This window comes from Elgaria multicarinata, chromosome 1, assembly GCF_023053635.1.
Source record: "Elgaria multicarinata webbii isolate HBS135686 ecotype San Diego chromosome 1, rElgMul1.1.pri, whole genome shotgun sequence".
NCBI lineage: Eukaryota > Metazoa > Chordata > Lepidosauria > Squamata > Anguidae > Elgaria > Elgaria multicarinata.
Window position 1 is genome coordinate 105,996,140 of NC_086171.1, and position 27,080 is coordinate 106,023,219.

The 27,080-nt window shown below is 45.4% G+C and overlaps 1 protein-coding gene across 1 annotated transcript in view; it reads left to right on the forward strand.

Annotated features, from left to right (window-relative positions):
* Positions 1-27,080, forward strand: part of CACNA1E (calcium voltage-gated channel subunit alpha1 E) — a 287,767-nt gene that overhangs the window by 220,628 nt on the left and 40,059 nt on the right. Inside the window, exons 25-30 of the mRNA XM_063134500.1 lie at positions 4,529-4,635; positions 20,677-20,773; positions 21,811-21,971; positions 23,123-23,260; positions 24,984-25,185; positions 25,471-25,635. Of these exons, the coding sequence (XP_062990570.1) occupies positions 4,529-4,635; positions 20,677-20,773; positions 21,811-21,971; positions 23,123-23,260; positions 24,984-25,185; positions 25,471-25,635 (870 nt within the window). The remainder of the gene's footprint in view (positions 1-4,528; positions 4,636-20,676; positions 20,774-21,810; positions 21,972-23,122; positions 23,261-24,983; positions 25,186-25,470; positions 25,636-27,080) is intronic.

Sequence of the window (27,080 nt, forward strand, 5' to 3'; positions counted from 1 at the left end):
GTTATTTCAGTAAACGGAGGCAGCTGCTACGGCCTCCAGTCACAGGTAGACTCAGGCCTTGCAGGAACCAGGTTGGAGTTATGTCCTTAAGTCTTTGCTAATCCAATGGGCCTTCTTAGGCCTGCGTAGCATATGGGCTGCCTGAGACCGCGGGGCTGTGATTGCCCTGCCCTTTCCTGTCCCTCTAGTAAACTTCCCCTTCCTGTCAGCACCCTTTGTCCGTGCAACAGAGCCCCATTCCCTGCTCTGCCCCTCCCTCTTTCTGCTATGTTTCCTTTATTACTACAAGCCTTTTCCTCACTCTGTGGCCCTGGCAGTCCCACATTTGCTTCTCTCTCCTCATCTGCCTTAATTGTCCAGACTGTCTTCTGGGAACATGTTGGCCTGCTTTTCTGACTGGTGGCTTTGTCTTGCCCTTCAGTTGATGTCTAGGCCCAACTTTGTGGGAAGCAGGACAGCAGGAATCTCTTTTCAAAACAGTTCTCTCTCTGTATTTTTGTATGCAGGGAGGCCCAGCGTGGCACCCAGGGGGACATCCAACGGCACCCACAGAGCTCACTCTGTGCCCCCTTCAAAAAGACCCTTTTTCAAAACAAAAACCTGGGAAATGTCAGGTTTCTTCTTTCTCTCTTTTGCGACCTTCTCTAGGCTCAGCTCATGCTTTTTCTCCCCTCTACCCCTTTGCCTTGCTGTTTCCCCCTCTCTTACAGTCTCGAGCTTTGCTATTTCTCACACCATACCACTTCTTTAGCTCACATTTGACCAGCCAGGCCCCCATGGCAGCCATTATGTGACAAGCCATATTCTCCCTGTTTGAAACCCTCTACAAGTTATCTGGGAGGGAGAGAACGCTGAAGAGTTTGATGGCATAAAAAAGTGGGTTTTATCCATGAACAATCTCTCTGTAGTTAGTTGAGTCTGCCCAAATTAGGCAGGACGAGATGAGCCGTGGCTGAGTTGTTGGTGTGATCTCGGTTTACACTGACAAGTTCTATGGCTTCCTCTTTGTGGGTGGCGAGTGTTGGCCTCAATGAGAACAGAATGTGAAGCGGTTTCTTCAGCAGAAAGAGAAAATTGGATACGCCCCCCTCTTTCCTTTATTTTTTTTTTAGCAGAACCTTTTGCACATCCCTGTCATGCCTTAAATGTCACTCCCACAGAGCAGAACTTCTAAAATTAGGCATCAGATTGATGTTTGGGAAGCTAAATTGGCATTCTGGTGTGTGTGTATGTGTGTTTAAAAAAAATTCTAGTAGGGCTGAAAAGACTTATCAACTGCGGGACCGTTTTCTACGGACACTATGCAAAGATGGATTTTATATGGCATGATAGGCCTGGGGAAAGAACCTCAAGGCCTCTCCACGTAAGCCCTCTTGAATCAACCCAAAGGTCAATCTGGTAAATCAATTTTGTTTCCTTTGTCACTCAGCAACTCGCGTCCAAAACAAGCTCATCTCTGAATATAGAGATCCCATTTCCATTTACCTATCATGGCTAATAGCTGCCAATAGATGTATCCTACATGAAGTTGTCCAACCTTTTCCTTTTCGAGTCATATCAACCAGTGGCTATCACTCACTGTTGACACCTTGAGCAGGATCCAATAGTAGTCCTATCATAAACTAGGCCTATTTACTTCAATGGTTCTACTCTGTGTAGGAGTATTGTTGGATATTGCCCTTTGTATCCGACCTGGCATACTCAGGACCCCACCGCAGCTGATACTGTTAGGGGGGAATCCCCAACCAGAAGGGAGGGAACAGGAAAACCAGACAAGTCCAGATGTAGTGACTATTTCTCTATTAACTACACGTGTAGGAGGAACCTTACCCTCGATGGAGCGAAAGCAAGATCCTCTACCCATCATCCACAACCAACATCTTTTATAACATTCCACTTCCCTCCTGAGGAGCTTATGATCCTCCCTCCTCCCATTTCTTATTGATTGCAGAGTTAGGCATTTCCCATAAATTATGAAACTGTTAGAAACTATTTCTAACAGCTAACAACACATAATATTTTGACAACTATGCCCTGTTTATGTGACTTACTGTACCAGATAAGCGCCCCCCACATGCAAGGGCAGGCAAAGCTAATAACAAGCGTGTCTAGAACAGTGGTTCCCAAACTTTTTCAGGTAACAGCCCCCTTGGTTCCACAAACTCATGCCCAGTGCCCCCCACCCTACACTATAAAAATCATTATTCAGAATAGCGGTTTTCAACGACCCACTAAGGAACATAATAACAATAAAATTCAAAACAGTAACAATTAATTGAATATTTATTCAAAATCCAATTACATTTTTTTAGTTTATTCAATTAAACACAATTGATGAACTTGATCCAGTGATATCATCTTTTCAAAGTCTGATAGTCATTTAGCAAGAATATTAGATATCACATTTAGTAACTAGGGTAGAGTACCTCACTCTTCTGTAAATTCTTAATGTGATGGATGGGCTTGATGAAGGGATACCAGTTTCCCAATGTCTGGTTTAATGTCACTTAACATGAGTCTTAAATCACCACGTTTAGTAATCCGTAGTCGATTTCTTTGCTTGGAGAGAAGTAGGCAGACCACACTAAAACCACATTCCACCAAATATGCTGTTGGAAATGCAACCAGGAGCTTCTGAACCACTCTCCATAGTGCAGGATAGCGATCAGAAATTTCCTTCTGTAACCAAAACTCCTGGTACGAAAAAGACCACCTCAAGCGCCCCCCTGCCGCCCCTTTGCCTCTTAGCGCCCCCTGCTGCCCCCTTGCGTCTTAACGCCCCCTATGCAATCCCACCGCCCCCAAGGGGGCGGTACCACCCACTTTGGGAACCACTGCTCTAGAACAATGACCACATGGATCAAGGATCCAAGCCTCAGAAGCTGTGGTTTTGTAAGTTGCTACATTTGACCAGGCAGATTAGGGCCTTGTTTGTATGTTAGAAAGTACAGGGCAGCCTTGAGCAACTACCAAACGCATTTCCGATGACTCTTAAGAAATGGAAAAGGGGGAAGGAAGGGGTAGCGTGGAGATGCTTGAGTGTACACTTTCCCCCAGAAAAGGGGGTCTTTTGGTGGGGGTCTTTTGACCCACCTTAACAACACCAGCATCTTTTAATTTAAACAAGAGAAAGAGAGAGAAGTGCTGGGGGAAGCAGCATCAGCCACTGCCAGCCTCATTACCCCCCAACGCCCCTGGGTCCCAACCCTAACATACACTATGTTGGGGCCCAGAGGAATTCCGGGTAAATGAAGGTGGCGGCTGCAGCCACCTCACCTGGCGCTTCTCTTCTCAGCAGTGAGCTGAGGGAGTGCGGGGTACTGGAGATGCACTGTTGCTCCCTTCAGCACTGTCCTCTAGCACGACTGCTGTCCGCCACTGCCTGTCTCCCCTCCTCCACCCCGCTACTATAATTTAGTTTTGGCTCCCTTTTTCTTGCTTCAGGTCCAGTCCTTTCCCTGGAGGCCATGTCCCTCAGATGTAAGAATCTGACTCAAAGGCATTTCCCCCCAGGGGATGAAATTAGCATAAGAAAATGGAATTGTCCCCCTTTCTTTGCAGCTCAGAAACAGCTTCATTTTTAGAGCCTTTCTGCTCAGATCCCAGCCAAGCCAGTACTGGTGGAGGCAGATTGTAATAAAAGTAAATAATAACAAATCTTCGCTTTCACGTGACACTTTAAAGTGTTTGTTCAAAAGGCTTTTAAGGATATTAGAAATGGAATCCTCGAAGGCAGCCTTCCTCAACCTGGGGCACTCCAGATGTGTTGAACTACAACTCCCAGAATGCCCCAGCTGGGGCATTCTGGGAGATGCAGTCCAACACATCTGGAGCGCCCCAGGTTGAGGAAGGCTGCTCTAAGGTAAATTAGTATTGTCTTACACCTGGGTGAATCATGGGTCCAATTTTGCAGAAATCTTCATTAAAATCAAAAGAGGGGCCCTGTCTTTTGGTGATATTTTTCCCCGGTGTCGTTGCAAGGTGCTGAAGAAGTGTTTCTTTTGTGATCACTGATTGACGAGGATTACCTATGTGATCTGTGCCTTCGCTCTAAATGGGCTTCATTTGCTCATTGCGATGCCAATAAATAGCTAAATCTGACATAATAATAATAATAATAATAATAATAATAATAATAATAATAGTGATGTGACTAGGGGCGGGCCAAAGTGAGATGCCTCCAACATTTCCCCCACTCCATTCACTGGGGGAGGAGATTCTGGCAATTTCTCAGGGAGAAGAACTGGGCAAAAGTTTGGAGGCTGCTTACTAGTGGTGATGCAATGCTGATGGTCATAAACTTTTTTCCTTTTTGGTGGAGGCACTGTTGCCTCTTTAGTAGCAGCGATGCTCCTTTCAGCACCTGTCACATTGGTGATTGTCAGTTTTCCTCCCACAATACCTTCAGAATAACATGTGTCCTGATGTAGCACCATTCCAAAGGAATTTGGGACGGGAGGGGGTGAGGAATGGTGATTGCCAGGTATCTTCCATTCCTATTACTAAATTGCCTCCATCTTTTCCACAGATGATAGATCAGGGATTAATACTGCAAGATGGCTCCTATTTCCGGGATCTCTGGAACATCTTGGATTTCATTGTGGTGGTCGGAGCACTGATGGCCTTTGCCTTGGCGTAAGTGTCTGCATTTGAAGACCATTCCCTGCTCTGTTCAGACCCTCAGAGAATGACTGATTCACAACATAGAAGTACAAAGAGTGGAAAAAACACAGGAATCTGAAAGTATCCATGGGGATATAATTGTGTGCCTCCGCCCCGAAATTATGAAATGCATAATTTTTAAATAATCTCGAGCTATAAACATAGAAAGTTACAAATTGTAATCAAGGACCAGTGATTCAAAAAGGCCTGATGAGTATCTGGCACATTCCCATTTTGAATAATCTTTTTCAACAAGTTCTTTTGAATCACGCTGATAAATAATTACGATTGCTGAACATGAAAGTAAAATACCACCCGTCCCCACAAATATGGAGGCTGCTTTAACATCTCCATTTAGGATAAGAAGCTTTCTGTGGATGATTTGAGATTGTTTGCCATTGAAAACATAGTGATCTATACACAGAAGGGACATGATCCCCACATAATTTTGTCTCGGTAGGAGGCTTATTGGATTTCCACATTACAATCATGTGTTCCTTACTGGCTTAAATGAGTCCCATATAAAGCAAATTACACAGACACAGGATAACATAAATTACACTGGAGGAATTACAGTTCGAAAAATGGTTCAAGTAGTACACCTTGCCATTCTGCGGTTGCTCAAAATGTCTGTCTTCTAATGCCCGATGGCGATAAGAAGAATGCCCACAATTGAAATGCACAATGAGCTCTAGATGGCAATATATCCATGTGGACATCTATTTGTACTAGAACTGCAGCCATACTCTATGCAAGATGGTATTTGACAACCAGGAGGGGATCTACACGTCGTACTGAAGGCGCTTGTGTGCGCCTACAGTGCGCCCCCAAAACGTTTGTGTAGATCCTGCCCTAAGAGACGGAGGAAGAGGCGGAGGAGGCGGCGGCGGCTGGGGAATCCGGCCGTGTCCTTGCCGCCGCCGCCCACCTCCCCACCAGCCTCGGCAGCGGCAGCGGCAAGGACACGGCCGGATTCCCCAGCCGCCGCCTCCTCCGCCTCTTCCTCCGTCTCTTAGGGCAGGATCTACACAAACGTTTTGGGGGCGCACTGGAGGCTCACGCAAGCGCCTTCAGTACGACGTGTAGATCCCCTCCAGATATGTCTTGAACCAAGTGCCAGTGCTTAAAAAGAATGTGTTTTGTTGTGGGGACATAGAATTATATTCGAAAGACCCAAAAAATCTTATTCTGTGTAGGCCTCTCTTAGTTCTGCAATAATATGTTGCAACTATATGTATCTGCTTGGGAGGCAGCTCTTGTGGGAAACCGCTGAGTAATGACAGATGTATAATGACAGATGTCTCTCGCCAATAAATATTAACAATATTTATTGATGGGAGCAATTGCGTTTAAGTCTTTAAAAAAATGTCCTACAAATAAATTCTGTTTTAGAGGTGAAGAACAATTACTTGTATAGTGTAATAGAGAATTTCTATCGGTGGTTTTGGAGTAACCTCTGATATTAATTAATGCCTGATGTTTATATACTATTACGTCTAGAAATGGGAGATCTAGAGATTCGTCTGATGTGTAAATGTTATGTTTGGATCGATGGTATTTATCCAAAAAAGGCATTTTCAGATTCTTATGGTTTCCCCACTCTTTGTACTTCTGTGTTTGGACCCTCGCCTTTGAAATAGTTCTCACATAGTTCTTGGTCGTGTGGCCAGTGTCATTCTGGCTCAGCAATTCCCTGGATGGGTGCCTAGGAATTGTCAACTAAGTGAGCATCCCTGATTCCATTCCCTGCCTGGGATTTAGCCATAGGGCTATAGGGGGGGAAAAGGTTTGTAATGATTAAATATGATGAAATTGACAGTGGAGAAACTGGGGAGGGGGAGATGGGAGTTGAAATCCAAACATCTTCAGGGCACCAAATTGGAAAGGACTGCCCTGAGACATGTGCAGTAGTAGAAAAGAAGAGAATGCCCTCACACGCGCAAGCTGAGCCCCACTTGCACTTATATCTCATACCCCACATATTCCTTTATCCCACCTTTATTTATCCAACCACCCACACCCAATCCTACCAAGCACAGGCTGACACTCAGTATCCCTTCACCCCAACACAAGCAAACTGCCCTCGTAGCATTGCCCAATCGAATTGTTTAAAATGCATATTGTACTTCTAAATTATGTTCCATCAATTAAAAATCACCATGTTGGCTCCATTGGCCATGCAGGTAAGATCTGAGTCTCTAAAACCTGATTTTATCACTTTTTCTGGTGTATCCTACAAATTTAAACTACCTCAAAACATGTTTAAATGTCATGGCTTACCTTCAAGAAGCCCTGAGGAATCACATTTTGTGAGAGTCCCTCCTGCGGGAACCCAGTGCTCTGGATACCTTGAGGGGAAGCCATGGAAAATCAACCCCTTTATATGTCTGTAGTGTCAATGTTTGTCTTAACTACGCTGTACTTGTAATCCATGACACACAACCTTGAGGGCTGGGTTTTGGTTTGGTTGATAAAGGAAAGACATTTCAGGGAGGGGCAATTTGAAGCAAATAAGCAGATGTGTGTGTGCTTAAACCAAGCTGTGGCCCCCAGCCTGATTTCTTGCAGCCCCCATCCTAATTTCATGTGGCTCTTGGCCTAGTTCTCAAAGGCCTCTGTACATGGTAAGACCTATCTGTTCCTTCCATGGCAGCCCGCTGGACAGGGAGAAAAAGGGAGAGAGAGAAAATCATAGAATCATAGAATAGCAGAGTTGGAAGGGGCCTACAAGGCCATTGAGTCCAACCCCCTGCTCAATGCAGGAATGGCAGAAAGTGGGTGGCAGAAAGAGAAAAGACAGCAGATTGCCCAGAGGGAATATGACCCTTAACAGAAAAATGGTTGCCGAGCTCAGGCTTAAAATCTTTCCCTACCTGCTACTTCTCCACTACAAATTCCACCACCCCACAGTTGCTCCCCACGCACCCAGGGGCTCCATATGTGTGTTTACCCTAACCATCAATCCTGAGTTTGGACTCTGCTGTACGTGTGTGCAGAGAGCAGCACAGTTTCAGTTTGGCTTACTTGTATTCAGGGGCAGGATATCTCAGCATGCCCCAAATAATCATTCGCCTGGAAGCACACATGAAGGCTATGTCACATTGGACTTGGGGGGCCAAACAAGGCACAATTAGGAAGGTCCATGACTAGGATCTCCTGCAGCTGCTTTGTTTGTTTTTACTCCTTAGCAGTCCCAAATAGCTGCTTGCTTTAAAAATAGGGGAATGGCAGCCAGTCACACCTTCCTGATGAATGTACAGGTACAGTACAGGTGTTTGCAAACACTTCACACTGTTAGGTGTACACTGAAATAGTATATATATAATGAATTGGCCATTAGTAGATGGGATCAGGGTGAGAGAAGCAAGTGGGCACTGGGACAGAAAAGTGAGTGGGATGTCAGGCTATCTGGGCTGTGAGACGGGATTCTTGCTCTTCTCAGATGCAAATCTTCCTCCAGCAGTCTTCTCCTTGTTCCTTTGCTCTCCGCTGATGGCCCATTTCCTGTTCTTTTCTGTTTTCTTTCCATCTGTCTATCGATCTGCCTTTGTGACTGTACATCTGGGCCTTTACCCACAGGAATGCTTTGGGGTAATTATCCTTTTTGTTTCTCTTTCGGGGATACAAATGAGGGAAATAGGGCTTGAGTGGAAGAACCTAGTTTGCTTAACTGTCTGTCGCATTACTGTCAATTCACATAGACTCATTTGAGAAATGTGCCTTGTTCCCCTGCTGTCGGAAGGTACAATGAAACTGCTACTCTGAGAGGGTTCAGATTCTAATATGTGCTTTCTGGGTCAATATAATTATGAAGTGTTCTGTGCAGTAAAAAGCCAATCAAAACCCACAGTCTGCTAGTGCTAGAGCATTGTTTAGTCTACATCAACTGTGCAGCTGAGCTGTGTATTAAGGTCTTATACCTCCTATGGTCCTTTTAAGACTTCTCAAAGTGCCCATTTCCTGCTGCTGGTCACCATGCTGTACTGGAAAGGAGGTACAAGAGGGCCCGTGTAAGGAATAACTTCGCCCCTGTGGGTACAGATGTATTATAATATTTGAATCTTTATTTACTGACATGCCTATTGTATAAAATGATCGGATTGAAGTGGACTGGTTGGATGGTCTCATTTCAAGTCTTTGCAGAAGAAATAATACCAATAATAATAATAATAATAATAATAATAATAATAATTCTGTTATATATAATATGGCAATTTCTGTCTGACTAATTATTTTAGAGCTAAGTTCCTGAAAATTTACACAATTTTGTTTTTATTTCTCTTACGTTGCAAAGCAGAAGTGGGGAACTGGTTTGGGGCAGGGCGCAGATGACCTCTGTGGGCAAGCGAGGCCAGTGGGCGAGGCCAGGCCAGGCCCCCTGATGCCATTTTGTGCCCACCTGAATCACCAGTGGGTGTTTAAGCCAGGAGCCCAGCTTTGATGCATGCTGGCTTTCTGGGGAAATCCGGCACGCAGAGAAGCCCCCCTGACTGAGGAGCCAGATGGAAGAGTGCTCCTCCCACTGGCGCCTTGGTGAGGATGACTTCACTGTACACAGAATTCCCCCTGTGCCAAATCCTCTTCAGCAGCCCCTTGAATGGGCAGGATTTGGGGGGGGAGGGGCTTCGGGGAGGGGAGAGAGGCCTTATCCAAGGCCCTGCAGACCAAATGAGCCAAGCTGGCAGGCCGAATGGGCTCATAGTCCAGAGGTTCCCCATCTGTGGGGAAGGCAAATTGCCAAGACCACAGTAATCTAACCTTGAGCTTGCTAGACATGAGCTCCTCTTACTCATGAGGTGCCATTTCAGGTTCCATTGGTGGGCTGAGGGAGCAAAGAGGAGGGCATGATTCCAATCATGATTCCGTGCTTTCCCCTATAAAACCTGCAGCCCGTCTACACTTGTCTAGATGAAACGTAACAAGTTGGCAGAGATGACGTCAGCAGTCACGTGATGCTGTTGTTGTTACGTTTCTTCTGACTTTTAAAACCGTTCCACTTTCTGTTAAAATCGTTTTAAAACTAACAATGTGCCCCAACCTTTCGTTGTATTCAATGCCGTCTTTCAAAGTCGTGTCTCGTGACCCTCGTCTTTGCTTCCTGATTAGGACAAGTGAGGGCTTTTCTAGGGGAGGGAGAGCTGGCACAACGCGACGAGGGGGAGGGGGAGGGGGAGGGAGGGCGGTGAAAGAGGGGACAGAGGCTTAATTTTTTTAAAAAACCGCTTATCTTTCGGGGCGCACGTGGCCCCTTTAAGACGCTGCAGGGCTTCCCTCGTCCCTACGCGTCGCCCCACCTCCCTGCCGGCTTATCCCGGCAGGTCTAGCTCAGAGTCACCGGAAGAAGGAGGGTTACTTCAGAGCCGGTATGAGCATAATGAAGAACGTTCTAAAGAAGAGTGTGCCGGGGTAAAACGATAGAAGAAAAGGTATTTCGATTGACTGGGCTCAAGTTGCATTTTGTAACGTAGCAAGGGAGGACGCAGCAATGCACTTAAACAACGGTGTAATGAATAGTGTAGATCCTGCCCTGCTGCAAGCACCCAGGGCCAGAGGCGGTGTTCAGCACTGAGCAGTAGCCCAGGCAGGTGGTGGCTCCCAGATGTGGGGGGTCTCCCTCCCCCTCAGCTGCTTCCAGTAGTGCCAGGTCGCAAAGCTTCACAGCCCGCGTTGGCAGCTGGAAAGGGGAAATGCCTCTCTTGGCTGCCAAACCATAACCTTGTCTTGGATGTGTTCAAGAGCAAATGGCAAAAATTCAGTGTTCCTTCTCCAAATCAAGTTAATCACGACTCATTAGATTTGTTAGCCTTCAGAGTAGCTCTGTGACTGAACTAAAACTTAAGGAGAGCATATCCCACCCTCGCCTCTCCACTCTGCCCCCCAGCAGATCTGAACTCGGCAAAATCTGGAGCAAAGATTGTAATCTGTGCCCCCCCCACACACACACCCTTTTCCCCAATACCTTCCAACATTGTTCAAAGCTGTCATAAGAAGACAGAACGTTTTTGTTCTCATTTGCCCTAAACAATGGAATGAAATTGCAGGGAGGTACTTTTTAGGTCACATCTTCTGAGAAACAGTGTAAATGTGAGACAAGCTAGACAATGGAACAAATTTCCCATAAAAACTACATTTTCCTTTGTTAGAAATCCATACAATCCAGTATGGCTCTTCTTATGTTCTAATGTAAGATTTAGTTGACTTATTGCCTTTTAACCATTTAATTAATTGAATACATTTAAATAAAATTGCATAGATAGGTAGATATAGATGATAGATATAGTGTGTGTGTGTTGTGTGTGTGTGCGCGCGCACACACGCTCCCACGCAGGAAACTTCACAATAGGTGCATTTTTCACACTTTGAGTTCAGATGTTTTGATTAATATGGTTTTACTTGACCCACTCAGTGGGTGACTAAATAAATAAATAAAGGAAAGTAACATTGTCAGAATGTAGAGGCAAGAGTAGGGCCAAACTTCAGGTGGCACCCACTTCAACTAAGGGATTTTCCTCAGGATTTCCTCAGGAGAGGAATGGGTTAAATTTCCTCTCCTTGCCTCCTGTGATTCCAATAACTATCAGCCCCCATGTGCCCCCCCCCGCTAACACTATTTGTATTTTGGCCCAGAGAGAGACAATTTAGAAGCACTTGCAATTTGAATTTGAGCAGCGACAGAGAAATCCAGACAGTGAGAGATGAGAGGTGGCTGGAACAGTTGCTCTGTGGGGATTTGATGTTGGATCACTGCTGCCTTGTTTAAGAATCAGTTTGTTTCCATTATATTCTATTTGTATATTTCTAAACAAAACAAAATATTACATAAACCTCCAATGTCCTCTCTCGTACCAAAGAACCAAATACATGTAGCTCTTCCTCTGGACTTTTCACTGCCCCAGAAAGTGAGGAGTCCATAACTTCCCATTGAAGGAAATGTGAGGCTTATGATTTTTATTTTAAGCTACTAGTGCTTATTAGAAGGAAAGAGCTGTTTTGTTTTGGTATTTTTCTTCTCTGACACAACTGGCACTGAAGTAAGCTTTAAAAAGACTCAGCAGGTGTGCCTTTAATTCCCAGCCCTGTTTGTTAAAATCTGCCCTCAACAAGTAACTGACCCCACTGATTAATCATCTAATGCTTTAGTTGATTAATGTACCAATTAAAGATGGCAGGCCTTGTCTAGTGCTGGCACAAGAGGTTTTGCTGACCAAAGCAGCCTCCAAATAGAGCTGTCCCCGCAAAGTCCAACACTTTCTGGGGTCTTGCCGTGCCATTCAGATGCCTCATCTATCCTTCCTTCCCTCCTGGTTGCTTCAGCCCCCTGCATCACCATGCCTTTGTCTTATCACATGTGCAGAAGTGATTCACAGAGAGCCATTGCCTTAAGGGGGCTCCATGTGTTTACCGGCTACAATCCAGGAAGGTCTCCTCTGCAATCCCAACTGAAATGCCGGGGAGTTTTGCAAGACTACTGGCATGAACTGGGAACTTCCCTTTTGAAACAGCCTCCATTTCGAAGGCACCTTGCGTAGGGGAATTCTCCATGGATTGTGTCTCCACTGATTGTATGTTCAGTTTTTCAGCAATCCTTTGGTCAATGAAGGTGTTTGGTTTTTTTAATTAGTCCTGGGACAGGAGGTTGGAGGAAGGAGTGAATGGCAGCTTGCCTGCCGGAAAACAAGATGTAGGTTAGGTGAAAGGATAATTTCTGAGAGTGGACAGTTGGTGAAGCAGCAAGGTTTCCCATGGTTCCTGTCCTCTTTAGCATGCTGATGGATGACCTGGAGTAGGGGAGGTGAAGAATGCGATGATGAACATTAGAAAGGATGCAAACATTCCAATGTGAAGTCCAAAGCAAACGGCAGAAAGTTGCAAATACTGCACAGGTTTGAGGAGATGGGGAATGAATCCTATTCCAGTTGCTACTAGTCCCACCCCCAACTGATAGGATGAATATGGGAGAACTGTGCCCATACTGGCAGTACTGCAATTGTGGCTCTAACTCCCACAAAAAGAATGATCTCTTCAAGTTTCTCATGTTGTCTGAGCAATCCATGGGAGGCCTACTGTGGGAAAGCTCAAGAAGAGCTCTGCTGGATCAGTCCAAAGGCCTGTCTTTCAGCATCCTGTTTCTCACAAAGGCCAGTTTGCCAAGGATGCCTATGGGAAGTGCACAAGCAGGACAGGCGTAACAAGGCCTCCGTGCTTTCAGGTGTCCTATGTGGATCATTACTGAGAGGGGGAGAGGCAACCAGCTTCAAAAGATGTGTGGCCAGCTGTCCTACTTGTAAGGAGGCTTTAATTGTGCCTGACCTGTGTTAAGTAAACCAGAAGGGATGCAGTTTTCACTTAGGATCACACACCCCTGTGCCTGGTCCCCTTACTCTCACATGACTACAGGGCTGTGGAGACCTTACTACTCCACTTGATGTTCAGCAGTAGTCCATGATGTGAACCGACCAGAGAGTTTCGGCTATTGGGCAGTATAGAAATGCAACAAATAAATAAATAAACCTTGAAAGCTGAGGTGACGGAGCAAAAACGCAGCAGGTGACATCTGGCACAAAAGTAATGCACAATAGAAAAACAGTATTAATTCTAATTCTAATAAGACATTATACAGTGTTAGATTTGAAACTAGCGGTTACCACTCAGGAATGCAGTCTTAAAAGTATAACAAAAACACCAGGAGAAAGGGTGTTATTGTTGTTTGAAGTTAAGCATCTCTTTATAAAAGCTTCTTCCCAACTGCCATAGTGCTGGTTCCCATGCTGACTTCACCATTCTTTGCATGTGCAGGAGCCACTTCTGGATAAACAGCTCCTATGCATGTCCTATGCATAAACAGCTCCTATGTACAAAGGGTACCCCGTGTACAAAAGACCCTGGTCAGATAATGTGACGAGACTGGGAGGGAGGATAACTTTTCCTCCTGGTGGGCTCCCCAGGAAAAGAACTTCTGATAGGCTACTAGCAGTCAGGACAAACCTCCTGACACCCGCTAGCCTGTCGAGATGCTTGGGGAGTTTGTCCGATCCCTTTTGCCAAGGACCTCTTTTTCCCTCTAGGTAGGGCCGGTGCCAGACTATTTTGCGCCCTAGGCAAGGTGAGCTACTTTCACACACACACACACACACACACACACACACACCAAAATGCCAACTTTGATTTTTAAGGACAGATGTTTCCTGGAAAAAATAAGAAGCAAAAAACTTGAAACTGCTAAATTTATTTTAAAGTGCAAGAAATACTTCATGCCAATTATAGCAAACAAATTGGAAAGGAACGTCTATGGGTCTAAAATGCATTATTTAATAGGAATATCACCTCCAAATCATCCCCCCCAACTCACACACACGCGCGTGCACACTCAGCATCACTCACTCCAAACAAACACACGCACGAACACATGCATTCACTCAAAGACCCCATGCACCCATACATTCTCTCTCTCTCTCTTCCGGGCGTGTTCCGGAAGTCCGAACGTGGAGCCTCCCCACCCCCACCCCAGCGTCCCTGGCTTCGCTTCGGCTGAGCGGGCGCGGGGTGCCATCTCACCCGCCCAGGCCCAGCTAAATCCTCGGGTTGGGCGGCTCACAGCCAACACGCGTGAGTGCTGCGCTGTGCCTGGCGCCCCTCTTAGCTTGGCACTCTAGGCGGCCGCCTGAATGGCCTCTATGGTAGCACCGGCCCTGCTTCTAGGGAAAAAGAAAAGAGAAAGGTACTTTGGACTTCCCCTCCCAAAGCCCAGAAACAGAATCCTTTTAAAAATCTCAAAGCACAAGCAGTAGCTTTGTAACCATGTGGTCTTCTATGTGGGGAAGACTTCAGTGAGAAATCCCTTTTTAAAACAACACAGCCAAATGTCCAATATAAACAAGAATTTATTTGGAGGGAAAGGGAAATGGGGTGGTGGCAGGGAAGGCAACAATCACATACATACACAGAATTGCAAATAAAAATTTTAAAAAGTCAGTCTAATTCATTTAGTCACATTACCTACTTGAGTGGGGTCTTGAGTCCTAGAGCATATGTCAAGTTTATTGCAGAAAGGATGGTGTGTGTGTGTGTGTGAGAGAGAGAGAGAGAGAGAGAGAGAGAGAGAGCATCTGGATTCCATAGATGGGAAGCTTTAGAAAGACTGAGTCTTTATTTTAATAGGGATCTCAGCCCCCTTAGCAGAGAATGATGGCTGGTCTATCCAATGACATGATAGCCTCCATTTCTGATGTCATTGGTCTAGACAGCAAATAGAAAATTGCCTAGTGGCTGGACCCACCTTCTTAACAACTGCAACTTACATTTCAAAAGCCCAAGGTAGTTGGAACCAGGCAGCCAATTCAAGAAAAGGCATTAAGGTTTCGTTTGTATTTTGGAGTACAAAAAAGTGAGATAAAGCTAGATAAAACTTTTCAAGTGGCACTCTTCAGGTGCTAACTGACCAGATGCTCTAGGCAACACTTTGGATTTATATCAGAAGTAGGGTTTTGTCACAGATAATGTGGTTTTGTGTGTATAGGCCTCATGGTTATAGGATACCCAATGTGCTTATCCAGCATAATCATTCTTACGTAACTTGATGTTAAATCAACCAGGGCTCATTCCTATATCCACTTACCTGGGTATAAGCCCCCTTCAACTCAGCAGGACTTGAGCTTCTCCAACAGCAGTCCTCAATCCTCCATGCCACATGGCAAACTGATTTTGAAACTGAGGGGACTTTCACAAGTGGTTAGTGATCTTGCACAGGTCTGTTGCTCATAGAAAAAAAGACAGCTGATACTGTACTCCTAGTGAGTGCATGGCAAGTGCCTGGGAATTTTTATATCTATTGTTTACATTTTCCTGCAAGTGAATTTGAAGTTTTTTTAAAAAAATAAAATAAATCCAACCTCTTCTGAGCTTCAATTCTGTTAGTTCTTTGAAGGTCTTAACTATTTTTATAGCTCTGAAATATACCCTTATGCCCAGCTAAAGTAGTTCTTTGGGTCCCAGCCATTAGGTTTTATTAAAAGGGAAGCCCATCTTTAAGATTTTCCTTTTTAGACCTCATTATACTAGCAGATCAGAATCAATATAGTATCAGAAAATAGCCAGGTGTGTCCTTAACTCACAGCCTCAGCTACAAAAACTCAACAATTCAGCTTGGCCTCCAACAAACAATGAAGGCACTTCCACACGTCGTACTGAGGCCGCTTCCATGCGGCCCCAGTGCACCCCGAAAACGATCGTGTAGCTTGCCTGTAAAAGAGACGAGGAAGAGGCGTCCTTGCTGCCACTGCCGCCACCCACCTCCCTCCTCGCCGGCTGGCGAAGAGAGCTCGGCGGAAGAAGGCGGGGTGGAGAGCGGAGCTCTCCACCCCGCCTTCTTCTGCCGAGCTCTCTTCTCCGGCCGGCGAGGAGGGAGGTGGGTGGCAGCGGCGGCGGCAAGGACGCTTCTTCCTCGGCTCTTTTACAGGCGAGTTACACAATCGTTTTCGGGGTGCACTGGGGCCGCATGGAAGCGCCCTGAGTACGACGTGTGGAATCCCCCTTAGTTTACTAATGGTTTCTTTAATTAGACTGCAGTCCAAACACACATATCAGTGAGTAAGCCCCATTGAATTCAGTAGGACTTACTTCTGAGTAAACATGCATAGGATAGTGCTGTTACTCTCCCAATGAAACAGACTAAAAATTGAAAGACTATATATGCTTTTTTGTATAGGAGTATTAAACTCCGTGTACATATACTTTGGCCACATAATGAGAAGACAGGACACCCTGGAGAAGACGCTGATGCTAGGGAAAGTGGAAGAGGGGCCGACCAAGGGCAAGATGGAGGGATGATATTCTGGAGGTGACAGACTTGACCTTGGGGAAGCTGGGGGTGGCGACAGCCGACAGAAAGCTCTGGCGTGGGCTGGTCCATGAAGTCACGAAGAGTCGGAAGCGACTGAACGAATAAACAAGAAAACATATACATACAGAAAATACATTTGTACATATTGAAGTCAGGGATATCTACCAGATCAACCATCATGAGAGCCAGGAATGGCAATTATTTAAAGCATAAAGTTTATAAAATCTACAAACGCAGCACTTCTAATCCTGGACCAATAGTCAAGGTATATTTGATGTTTGTTCAAGAGCTTTGAATGTGGCGCTTGTTGAGCAAATTTTAATTAGATCCCCCCCTTTGGCTAATAGTTAGAACTGTTGTTGTGCTTCCTATTGTTTTAACCCTTACAAAAGGAGTGCTTAATCCTTTGTCTTGAAATGCCTCACTAGAGATTTTCAAGGATACTTGACAAGGGCTTGGTTTTTTCATAGGGCTCAAAAGCTTTGTTTTATTAGCTTCAACCTAGTTCAAAAATACAAGGCTCTGGTCCCTCTTTATGACATCAGGATTCTCTCTGTTAGTTCTGAATTTTAATTTGTCACCATAATGTTCTGGTTAGCTTAAGTGTTTTGCTAAATGAGCACAGCCTAATCAGATGGGCAACAGAGAGTGGGAAGGGGAATGGGGGGTGGGGGACATGGGGCTGACACATGCAGGCACGTGTGTTGGATAGTGTTGGATACCATGGTGTGATAATTGCCTCACCTGCAAGGGCAAAACCTCTTCCTGTGCAAATTATCATCCTTGATGGACCAGAGTACAGGTGCTTTGCCTTCCCTGTAGGCATTTAGGTAGAATTCAAAAAGTCAACAGACCCAAATGATCAAAAAATAGAAGTTGCCTTCAAAAAGGGGGCGGTCTTCTGCAAAGTAGGTCACATGGCTCTCCTACTTAGAGATACTGGGGCTTTTATTTGCAAACATGTGCTTGGGGAGGGGCTGTGGCTCAGTGGTAGAGCATCTGCTTTGCCTGCAGAAGGTTTGATCCCCAGCAGCTCCAGAAAGGGTAGGAAAAACTCCAGCCTGGATGTCTGGGGAGCCGCTGCTAGTCAGTATCAACAATACTGGGCTAGATGGACCAATCATAGTTTCCTATGTACCACTGAGATATGACCTTTCCCAGCTTTGAGCGATAGGACGCATGTATAAAAATAAATAAATAAATAAATGTATTTGTATCAGAGGCAGTAAGTTGCTGGGGAACAAGGGTAGGAGGGTGCTGTTGCACCGTTTCCTGCTTGTGAGTCCCTGGTCAACAGCTGGTTGGCCACTGGGCTAGATGGACCCTCGGTCTGATCCAGCATGGCTCTTCCTGTGTTCTTTAGTGTTATCTTCTGCAATATTGAGAAGGTGGCAAGGTCTAACATTTGCCAGGGGCTTAAGATGGAGAAAGGCCCAGTGCTACAGTAGCGCCACCCGTCTCCTTTTGCATGGAGCACCCAAGAGAATTCCCAGTCTGCACACAGTACCTCTCCCAGGTTAAGGGTTACAGCCGCTGAAGGAGCTGTGGCCTGAACCATGGCAGTACCTTCTGGAAATGGTCGTGCTTTAATATTCTACGTGCTGCCCTGTGTAATTTGCAGTCCCAAATTATCTCAAGTAAAATGTGGCTATATAAATGCAAGGTTAGTCGCCAGTTGAGCAAACTGTGTTTGTGTGTGTGTGTGTGTTTATGTACATATGTATGTAAAATCCTTATTTGTAGTCTTCCATCAAAATATTAATTTGCTTTATTGTTGATATATGAATGAAAGAATATTGTAGATATCATCCATAATATCGATAAGAATTTTCACTATGCCAAGGAATAGGAGGAAATGGATGGTTTTGTGCTATTCATGAGCACACCCAACACATCCCTAGGGCTGCTGCACATTGCGAGAGAAGATCATTACTGCTGGAAGACAAGCTGGTTTGGGTGAAAATTCTGCTCCACTGCTGATCTTCTCATTGAGGAATCCCTGATAACCTTCCAAGGAACCCCAGACCTGCTGAGAACAATTTGTTTGAAAACTCTGGAGCAAATCTACACGTTGTACTGAAGGCGCTTGCGTGCGCCTCCAGTGCGCCCCCAAAACAATTGTGTAGATCCTGCCGGAAGAGACGGAGGAAGAGGCAGAGGAGGAGGCGGCTGGGGAATCCGGCGGCGTCCTTGCCGCCGCTGCTGCCTACCTCCCCGCTGGCCTCCTGCTGCTGGCGAAAGAGCCACCCGGGTTGCTCCGACAGGAGGGCGTGCACACACATACACACGCTCCAAGGGGTGGGGTGGTGTCGCTCTGCCGCTGCCTGCTGCTGAGGAACAGACCTTAGAGGCGCAGAACCCGGCACTGGCCGTTCAGCAGTAAGTGGCGGCGTGTGAGGCGGCAGCGCCCTGCTCTCCCCCACGCAGTGCGAAGGAAATAACTTCGTTGTGCGCGGGCTCCTCACCTCCTCCCTCTCCTCTTCTCCGTTCTCCTCCTGCCTTTCTGCTGCCCTCAATACTCTCAGCTAGAGCCGGTTCCAGTGTGTGTGTGTGTGTGTGTGTAAACTTGCCCTGGATGGGCGCCATCCTTTTCCTCCCCGTCTCAAATCCGCAAGTCTGGGGCAGGATCTACACAAACGTTTTGGGGGCGCACTGGAGGCGCACGCAAGCGCCTTCAGTATGACGTGTAGATCCCCTCCCTGGTCTAAGGAAAGAGGGCTGTTTGTTTGTTTTTAAAAATTCAGGAAACCACAAATAAGCTCTACATAGTCTTCCTAAAGTAAGTTAATTTAGAGTGCAATCCTTTGCATGTTTAGACACAAAAGAGTCCTAAAACTCCCAGCATCCCCCAATCAGACATGTTTCTGTCTAAACATGCAAAGGATTGTCTTCACAAGGAAGTTAATGGAAGAAAATATTTCCCATCCCCTCCATGCCCTGAAGTCATCTGAAAAACATTTCCAGGGGGTTGGGGGCCCTCCTCAATAGTGTGGATGGGGCTACTGTGGGGAGGAGAGGACATGAAACTTCTCTTCCATGAACTTCCTCATCTTGAGATCCAAGCTGTTATTTAGTGTCCGGAGATGGACTAGAAATGAGCTCAATTTTGTCTTTCTAGCCTGGGTGGAAGATTCTTAGAATTCAGCGATGTCAGAATCCAGTGAAGTGGATGGTTCCACATGATCATATAGCACTCTATATAAGGAAGAGGTGGCTATTTATGCATTATAATTATAGGCTATTGCATTGGTAAAACTGTGTCTTAACGCATACCAGGGAAAGGGATGTTTTGTTAGCGCCATTTGATGAAAGACACTGAAAAGACAGAACGTGATGATTGCTCAGACTTACCAGGCATGTGCGCATACGATACACAGAGCACAGTGGCATGATGCCTTTGCGACAGATGGTCCAACTCAGCAAGACTGTCAGATCACCTGTTTTAACCTTGTTATCTCACCCATTCTCACAATAATCGGATTTGAAATCAGGAGTCAAGTCAAGCGATAAGGGAATACCGTAGAGCTGTTACTGCAGGGTTTTGGTTGTTGGTTTTTTTGGTGGTTGGGTATGTGTTTTTAATGCTCTCAAGCTGCCTGATTCTTATGACCGTGGATTCCATCATTTTAGTTTTAGCATCTGTTCCCGCTATATTATGACTTATTCACTGCCCATAGTGCAGTGGTTTTCAAACCGGGTTCCACAATGAGAACATCAGTCATGGTGGACAAGCTTCCCCACATGACAGCCTGTCCACCAATCACAAGCTTCCTCTTCAGTGAGTAAGGGAATTCTGGGAGTGTTCTGAGGCAAACTTCTAATTAGCCTGAGGATGTGGTAAAGCCCAACAGGACTAGTTAGGGACGTGCCTGGACTGCGTGAATCCTGGAGTGCGCTCCAGAAACTTCTGCAATGTGCAGTGGTCCCTCAGTGGAGAAGTCTATGTGGAGAGTGTTCCCAGAAGGTAACATTTTTTAAAAGACAACTGATTAGTGCAATATTATAAATATGACTCCCCCCCCCCAAAAAAAAAAACCACACCAACAAAACTTAAATTTGGCCCAGGTTTTTCAGCATATGCACAGTGAGTTCAACTTGTGTTTCGGAGGTTCATTTTGTTCTCTTCCTTTTGTCTTGTTGTTTTGGGTGGGTTGTTTCTCCCTGCAACTGTACAGGACCAATAAAGGCCGGGACATTAAAACTATCAAGTCTCTTCGTGTTCTACGGGTGTTGAGGCCTTTGAAGACCATCAAGCGGTTACCCAAACTCAAGGTATTGCTGCTTCCATTTCAGGCAATGACAATCCTCATTAACACTCACTTTATTCAGAACAGGAGCAATGAACGGCAGTCGTGATATTGGTAGTTGCTGTCTTGTTTAAGGGATCTTGAAATGGAAAACAGGAAACTTGTTGTTCTAATAGTTGAGAATTGGTTGATACGGTTTGGACATATCTAGACCACTAAGTTCTTTGGGTTTTATATCAGTTTAACTGCATGGCCTCTCCCCACAAAAAACCTGGGAGTCTGGTGAAGATGTTACAGATCTCTACCCCCCCACCCACACACACACATCCTGCCATCACAAAACAACAATTCCAAGAATGACCTGAGAAGAGAAAATGGCTGTTATCTATGTATGAGGTTTAGTGCTATGCCCTTTGTCATGCAAAGACAGAAGGCTGATGCCTACTCAAAAGAGCTATTAGAGGCAGAGGAGCAGTGTCTTCCCTTTGCATCTGATCACCCTATACTGATTGTGGACTTCATATTCATGCTGGAACTGCGGCTGTTGGTCAAATCCTTCCCTGCAGTTCAGGCAGGGCTGGGGAACTCTTTTTCCTATGAATCACAAAATCAGGGCACCACACCTGATGGTGGCCAAAGTCGAAAGAGGTTTGCAGCACTGCAGGATTGCTTAGCTCTTTCTCTTCCTGTGCCACCCTCTCGCTTCTCTACCCACCCACGTCTTCACACGCACGCGTGCGTTGCACATGTGAAGCAGAAGAGGAAGTGATTCCCAGAGCGGTGGCCTGGAGTACATGAATAGGCCCCCAGCATTCAATGTCTAGAGAGCCAGATTAATCTTTACCTCCCGTGTAGAACATGACATTGCAGTAACATGTGTCAAAGAGTACATGGGGAAGCACTCGTGGCTGTGAAGAATGCCAAATAATATAAACAATCCAATGTGGTGAGGGAAATGCCTTGGTTAATGATATTTTTGATGCTCTTTATGTCCCGTTTGACAAAAAGCATTGTTGTTTACCTTTGATGAATCACATTTTCTGGGTTTGCCTCCCACCTCAGGCAGTCTTTGACTGCGTCGTGACATCACTGAAAAATGTCTTCAACATACTCATTGTCTACAAGCTCTTCATGTTCATCTTTGCTGTTATCGCAGTCCAACTCTTCAAGGGCAAATTCTTCTACTGTACAGACAGTTCGAAGGATACACAGAAGGACTGCATGTAAGTATAGTGGCACAGTGCCTCTAGCTATGCCTGCTAATAAACCATTTTCTGTGCAATCTCCTCCAGAACGTCGTGCAAAGAGCTAGAGAAGCCCGCATTGCATCCTACCATCTTCCGCTGAATATTTCGTACATTCTAGAAGCTCACAGGTCCTTGTCAGGCTGTTTGTTTTTAAAAGAAAATCTTTTTCTTCTCATTTACAAATGTGAATACTGCTGCATACCCAGTGAGTTTCCCGAGGATGTAGAAACCACAATCTAATGTTTGGTTGGCCCTGTTTCGTTTCCCAACTGATAGGTAATCAACCACACAAGTTCATAATGAGAGAGAATAATATCCAAAGCTCTCAAGGGAAGCATGGACATAAATCCTTGTTTTCAGATATGGGAAGAGGCTTCTTGACCCATCCATTTCAGATTTCTTTATCTAACCTTGCTCTTCCATTCCATTTCTTCTTAAACCTGCAGTTCTGTGCTCACAAATTTGTATGGGTACAACGGTAGCGCAATGGCCATTTTTGAACAGGAAATGCCATTCCTGATGGAGGCAATTGCAAATGGAGAAAGAAGGGCAGCTAGTGTCCCAATGTATCCAGAAAAGGCACATACAGTTGAGAGGAGCTGAGCCCTCCATGTGCCTGCTGTTTGGATCCCTGTATAGTCTCTCATCCCATGTGCTCCGGTTCCCCCCCCCCCACACACACACACAGGGGTAGGATTTAGAACCCACGGCCTGTGCTCCCTCTCGGCTCTAATAATTCCCTGCTGTCCTAAAATCTTATTTCCTGAGACGTCTTCCTTCCTCTTTCATCCTGATAGAGTATCTAGTGCAGGGCTAGGCCACCTGCATCCTTAGGGCCACCTGTGGTCTTTGGGCCAATTTCAGAGGCTCTTTGCATGCAATCAGTTGAGACCTCTGCATGGGAACTAGCTCACTGGATGGGAAGGAAGATGGAGAGGAAGAAGATGGAGAGGTTGGCAGAAAGAGAAAAGGGGTAAACCACCCAAATTTGACTGTGGTCCTGCTTCAACCCCAACTGCCATCGACACGTGGCCCCTGACACGTTATTCACAAAGGAATGTGGCCCTTGGTAGAAAAATGGTTGCCCACCCTGATCTGGAGGCTAACAGTCTCTCCCAATCTTTCAGAGGCAACTATGTGGACCACGAGAAAAACAAGATGGAAGTGAAATGCCGAGAATGGAAGCGCCATGAATTCCACTATGACAATATCATTTGGGCTTTGCTTACGCTCTTCACGGTCTCCACTGGAGAAGGTTGGCCACAGTGAGTATTCCTCTTGTAGCTCAGCTTTCAACTATTTCTGTAGTAAGGGGGGAATCCCTGGTACATTTATGTTTTAGTGGCAAAAAAAGCACAAGTTATTAAACTCTGCTCCTAAAGGGAGTTGCATTTATTGATTTTGATCATGACACAGGAATGGTCAAGTGGCCTTCTCATTCTGCAGACCTGCAAGACCTGTATGTCTCCCAGTATCACCTGATGGGCTTTCTCTAGGCAGGGAAAGAAAACCCCGTTTGAAGTCTTCCCTGAGGTGTCTGGTTGGCTATTATTGGAAGCAGGGTACTTCATATGCTGTTAAGTTCAGATGAGTGTAGACAAACTGAAAAGCATCCACCACAGATCTACAGAGACTGTGTTTGGACAACATGCCATGGAACGACATGGTATATCCAACCCCTTCTGGGGGGTTGTCATGTCATGTGAACCTGGTGCATGGATTAAACAACCATGGGCTATGTGAGGGTTGTTTAACCCTCATATGACTCATGCTCACTGGGCTTGCACAGCATAACCCCTAAGTGGAGGTTGCGTATTCAGAATGGCAGCTGCATATGCCTTTTTGCACACATCAGCCTATTTAACCCATGGTGGGCTGTCGCATCTTACCCCAGTGGGCTGTTCTCTCTTTAAATTACTAAGTTGAAAACCAATCTATGCATGCAGCGGAATTTCATAGTGCTTTTCCTAGACTATGACTGGGTTCGAACAACACAATAACCAATGGTAGGTTAAATAGTCAACAGTGGGTTAAATACTCAGCGGTTGGTAATTGTGTCATCTATTGGGACTTTTTCACACCACAATTGGTTATTCAGCCAAAATAACTACCGGAAATAACTAACGCTATGCAGAGTCCCCTGGCGAGACTGACAAAAGCGGCGGCTGTCGCTCTAGTCCAGCTGGCAGAACTCACAATGGCTGATGGGATAGTAGCGGGAGGACTGAGGGGGGAGAGAGGGCGGGGAATGTGTTAATCAAACAACCCATTGACTACTAGTCAACTCGATGCTGGCCTTAATCCACACCATGGTTGATTATAATCATGTTGTGTGGGGAGCACCCCTCAATAATCAACCGTGGAGTTGATTATTGACTGTTGTGTTGTCCGAATGCAGCCAACACCACTTCAGACTGCTGTGAGAGGAGTAAGATATTTGAATCTTCACATACACACAAACACAACACAAGATACAAATACAAAACACAACAGTGACAACACCATCTCCCTGCACTTAAAAATTGTCACATTGGGGAGTTAAGGTAGAATTCTTCTCCATCCCATTGCTCATTTTCTATATGCAGTGATGGGGGTGGGGGGAGGGATACGTTGCAACATATGATTCCCATACCTGGGATGTTGTAGTTGAAGAAACGTTTCAGCTGATCACAATGGATGTGTAGTTTAGCTGTTAGACATGCATTTATAACACAATATTCTTCTGGTAAAGCTCAGTTGCATAAGCACAGAGGATGGGTGTGTCATTAGCATGTGACCATTCGTGATCTCTCTGGCCCCGTCCAGAAGACGCCTTAAACCATGGCTTTAACCAGGGTGAATAAAGCAAAAGTATAACATTTAAAAACTGATACCAAACGTGTTTCGACCAATGGCTTTCTGGCTTAACCGCCGTGGTTAAAGCCATGGTTTGAGGTGTCTTCTGAACGGGCCCTCTCTCACTCACTCACTCACTTACTATGTCCTCAGGGTTCTGCAGCATTCAGTGGATGTGACCGAGGAAGACCGTGGCCCCAGCCGTAGCAACCGCATGGAGATGTCCATTTTTTATGTGGTGTATTTTGTAGTCTTCCCTTTTTTCTTCGTTAACATCTTTGTGGCTCTCATCATCATCACTTTCCAGGAGCAGGGAGACAAAATGATGGAGGAGTGCAGCCTCGAGAAGAATGAGGTAATACATGCAAATAAGAGAGGCTGGGAGGGAAAAATGATTTTGTTATTTGTTGAATGGGGGCCAAACAGATTCTTCCAAATCTTTTCCAACCTCTGGATTCACATGGTCCCTTCTGCAGGCTTGCTAGATGCATAATTACAGCAGGAGCCAATTAGACACGGACGTTGTTCTACCTCTTTGTAAAGCGCTTAGTGCACTATATAGGCAATATACTGTTGGCAATAATGTTCACAACCTGCATTTCAATTGACAAACTGGATTTTTCTCCCCCTCTTCTTCCAGAGAGCGTGCATTGACTTTGCTATCAGTGCCAAACCCCTCACCCGCTACATGCCTCAAAACCGACACACATTCCAGTACCGGGTCTGGCACTTCGTGGTCTCCCCATCATTTGAATACACCATTATGGCCATGATAGCACTTAATACTGTGGTGCTAATGATGAAGGTGAGGTAAAACCTGGGGTGACACTGAAGGGTTTCTTGGCAATTGCATTGATCTGGCTCAATTCAACAGTTAGTTTTGAAACATGCCGAGACCTTCTGCAGGCAGCTTTAGGAATTAGGAACGTTGTTTTCATCTCCCTCCCAGTCTCCTCTCCTCATCGCTTTTACCTTTCGTGTTGTTGTTGTTGTTTTTACATTGGCCAGCTTCACACATCACGACAACCCACAGGTTATTTCAACGAGTTGCCGGGGACGAGCAGGAGCAATTGAGCACAGTGCCTCTGGCACACCTGTCTGTTCCACTTTCTATTAGAATCTACTATTGCCCTGTTTATAGTTTGCTAGTGTGATGTCTGAACCTGGACACTGGGGCTGTTTAGAAGTTAAACAACCCAGAGTTAACGCCCACTACTTGTCGTTGGGTTAACTCTGGGTTTTTTAACCCCTAAACAACCCAGAATATCTGGGTTTGGACATCATGCTAACAACCTACAAATAGGGCGATCATTGGCTATTAACTGAAAGTGGAAGCAACGAAGGCACCAGAGGCAGGATGTCTGCTCTCTCCCACTATATTTCAGCAGTTTATAGGTTAAACAACCCATGAATTGCTAACCAGGTCATGTAAGCCTGCAGGCATCAACTCTCTTGTTTTTATTGGTCTTATATAAGCTATATAAGCTACTTATATAAGACCAATAAGCTATTGGTCTTATATAAGCTATAAATACTGGGAGCATTTTCAACTGGAGAGCCAGGAGAATGGTTTACAATCAAAGCATATGCTCTACCACTGAGTTATGGCCCTTCGTTACATGGGAACTGAAGGCCACTTCGTGCATTACTTTTTAGATGTGCACGTAAAGTGATTTCAGTGTTCATATGTACACTTAAATATGTGGCATGTGAATGTGACCAAAACGCATTTACAAATGTGTACCATACAGGTGAACTTGACAGAGAGACATAAATGACTGTGGCACTGTGTCGAGTGTAGAATTGGTGGTAGACCTGGGTTTGCTGCCAAGTAATGTGTGAAATATCTCCCTAAAATTCTTGCTGTTTGCCAGTCTGTTTAGGAAGTTGAGATAAGAGCATACCTGGGGGCAGGGGTGGGGGACGCTTGGGGTTATCACACATCATGGACTTTAGGTGCTTTCATAATCCCTCCCCACCCCCCAAATATTTACATCTGTTCTATGCTTATGGGCGTAGCAGCTATTTTCCTTCTATGCTACCAGTATGTTGTGACTGTTCCTTTCATTGGCTTTTCTCAATTGCAACTCTTTGTGCTCAGAACCACTGTCCCGTACAACTCTATAGCGAATTAAAAAACGAAGATGATGATGAATGGGATACAAATGCCCTATAAAACCATTTATGTCTAGTGTGGATATTGTTACTCCAAATTAGAAATACTGGTAATAACTTGTTTTTTTCCAGGAT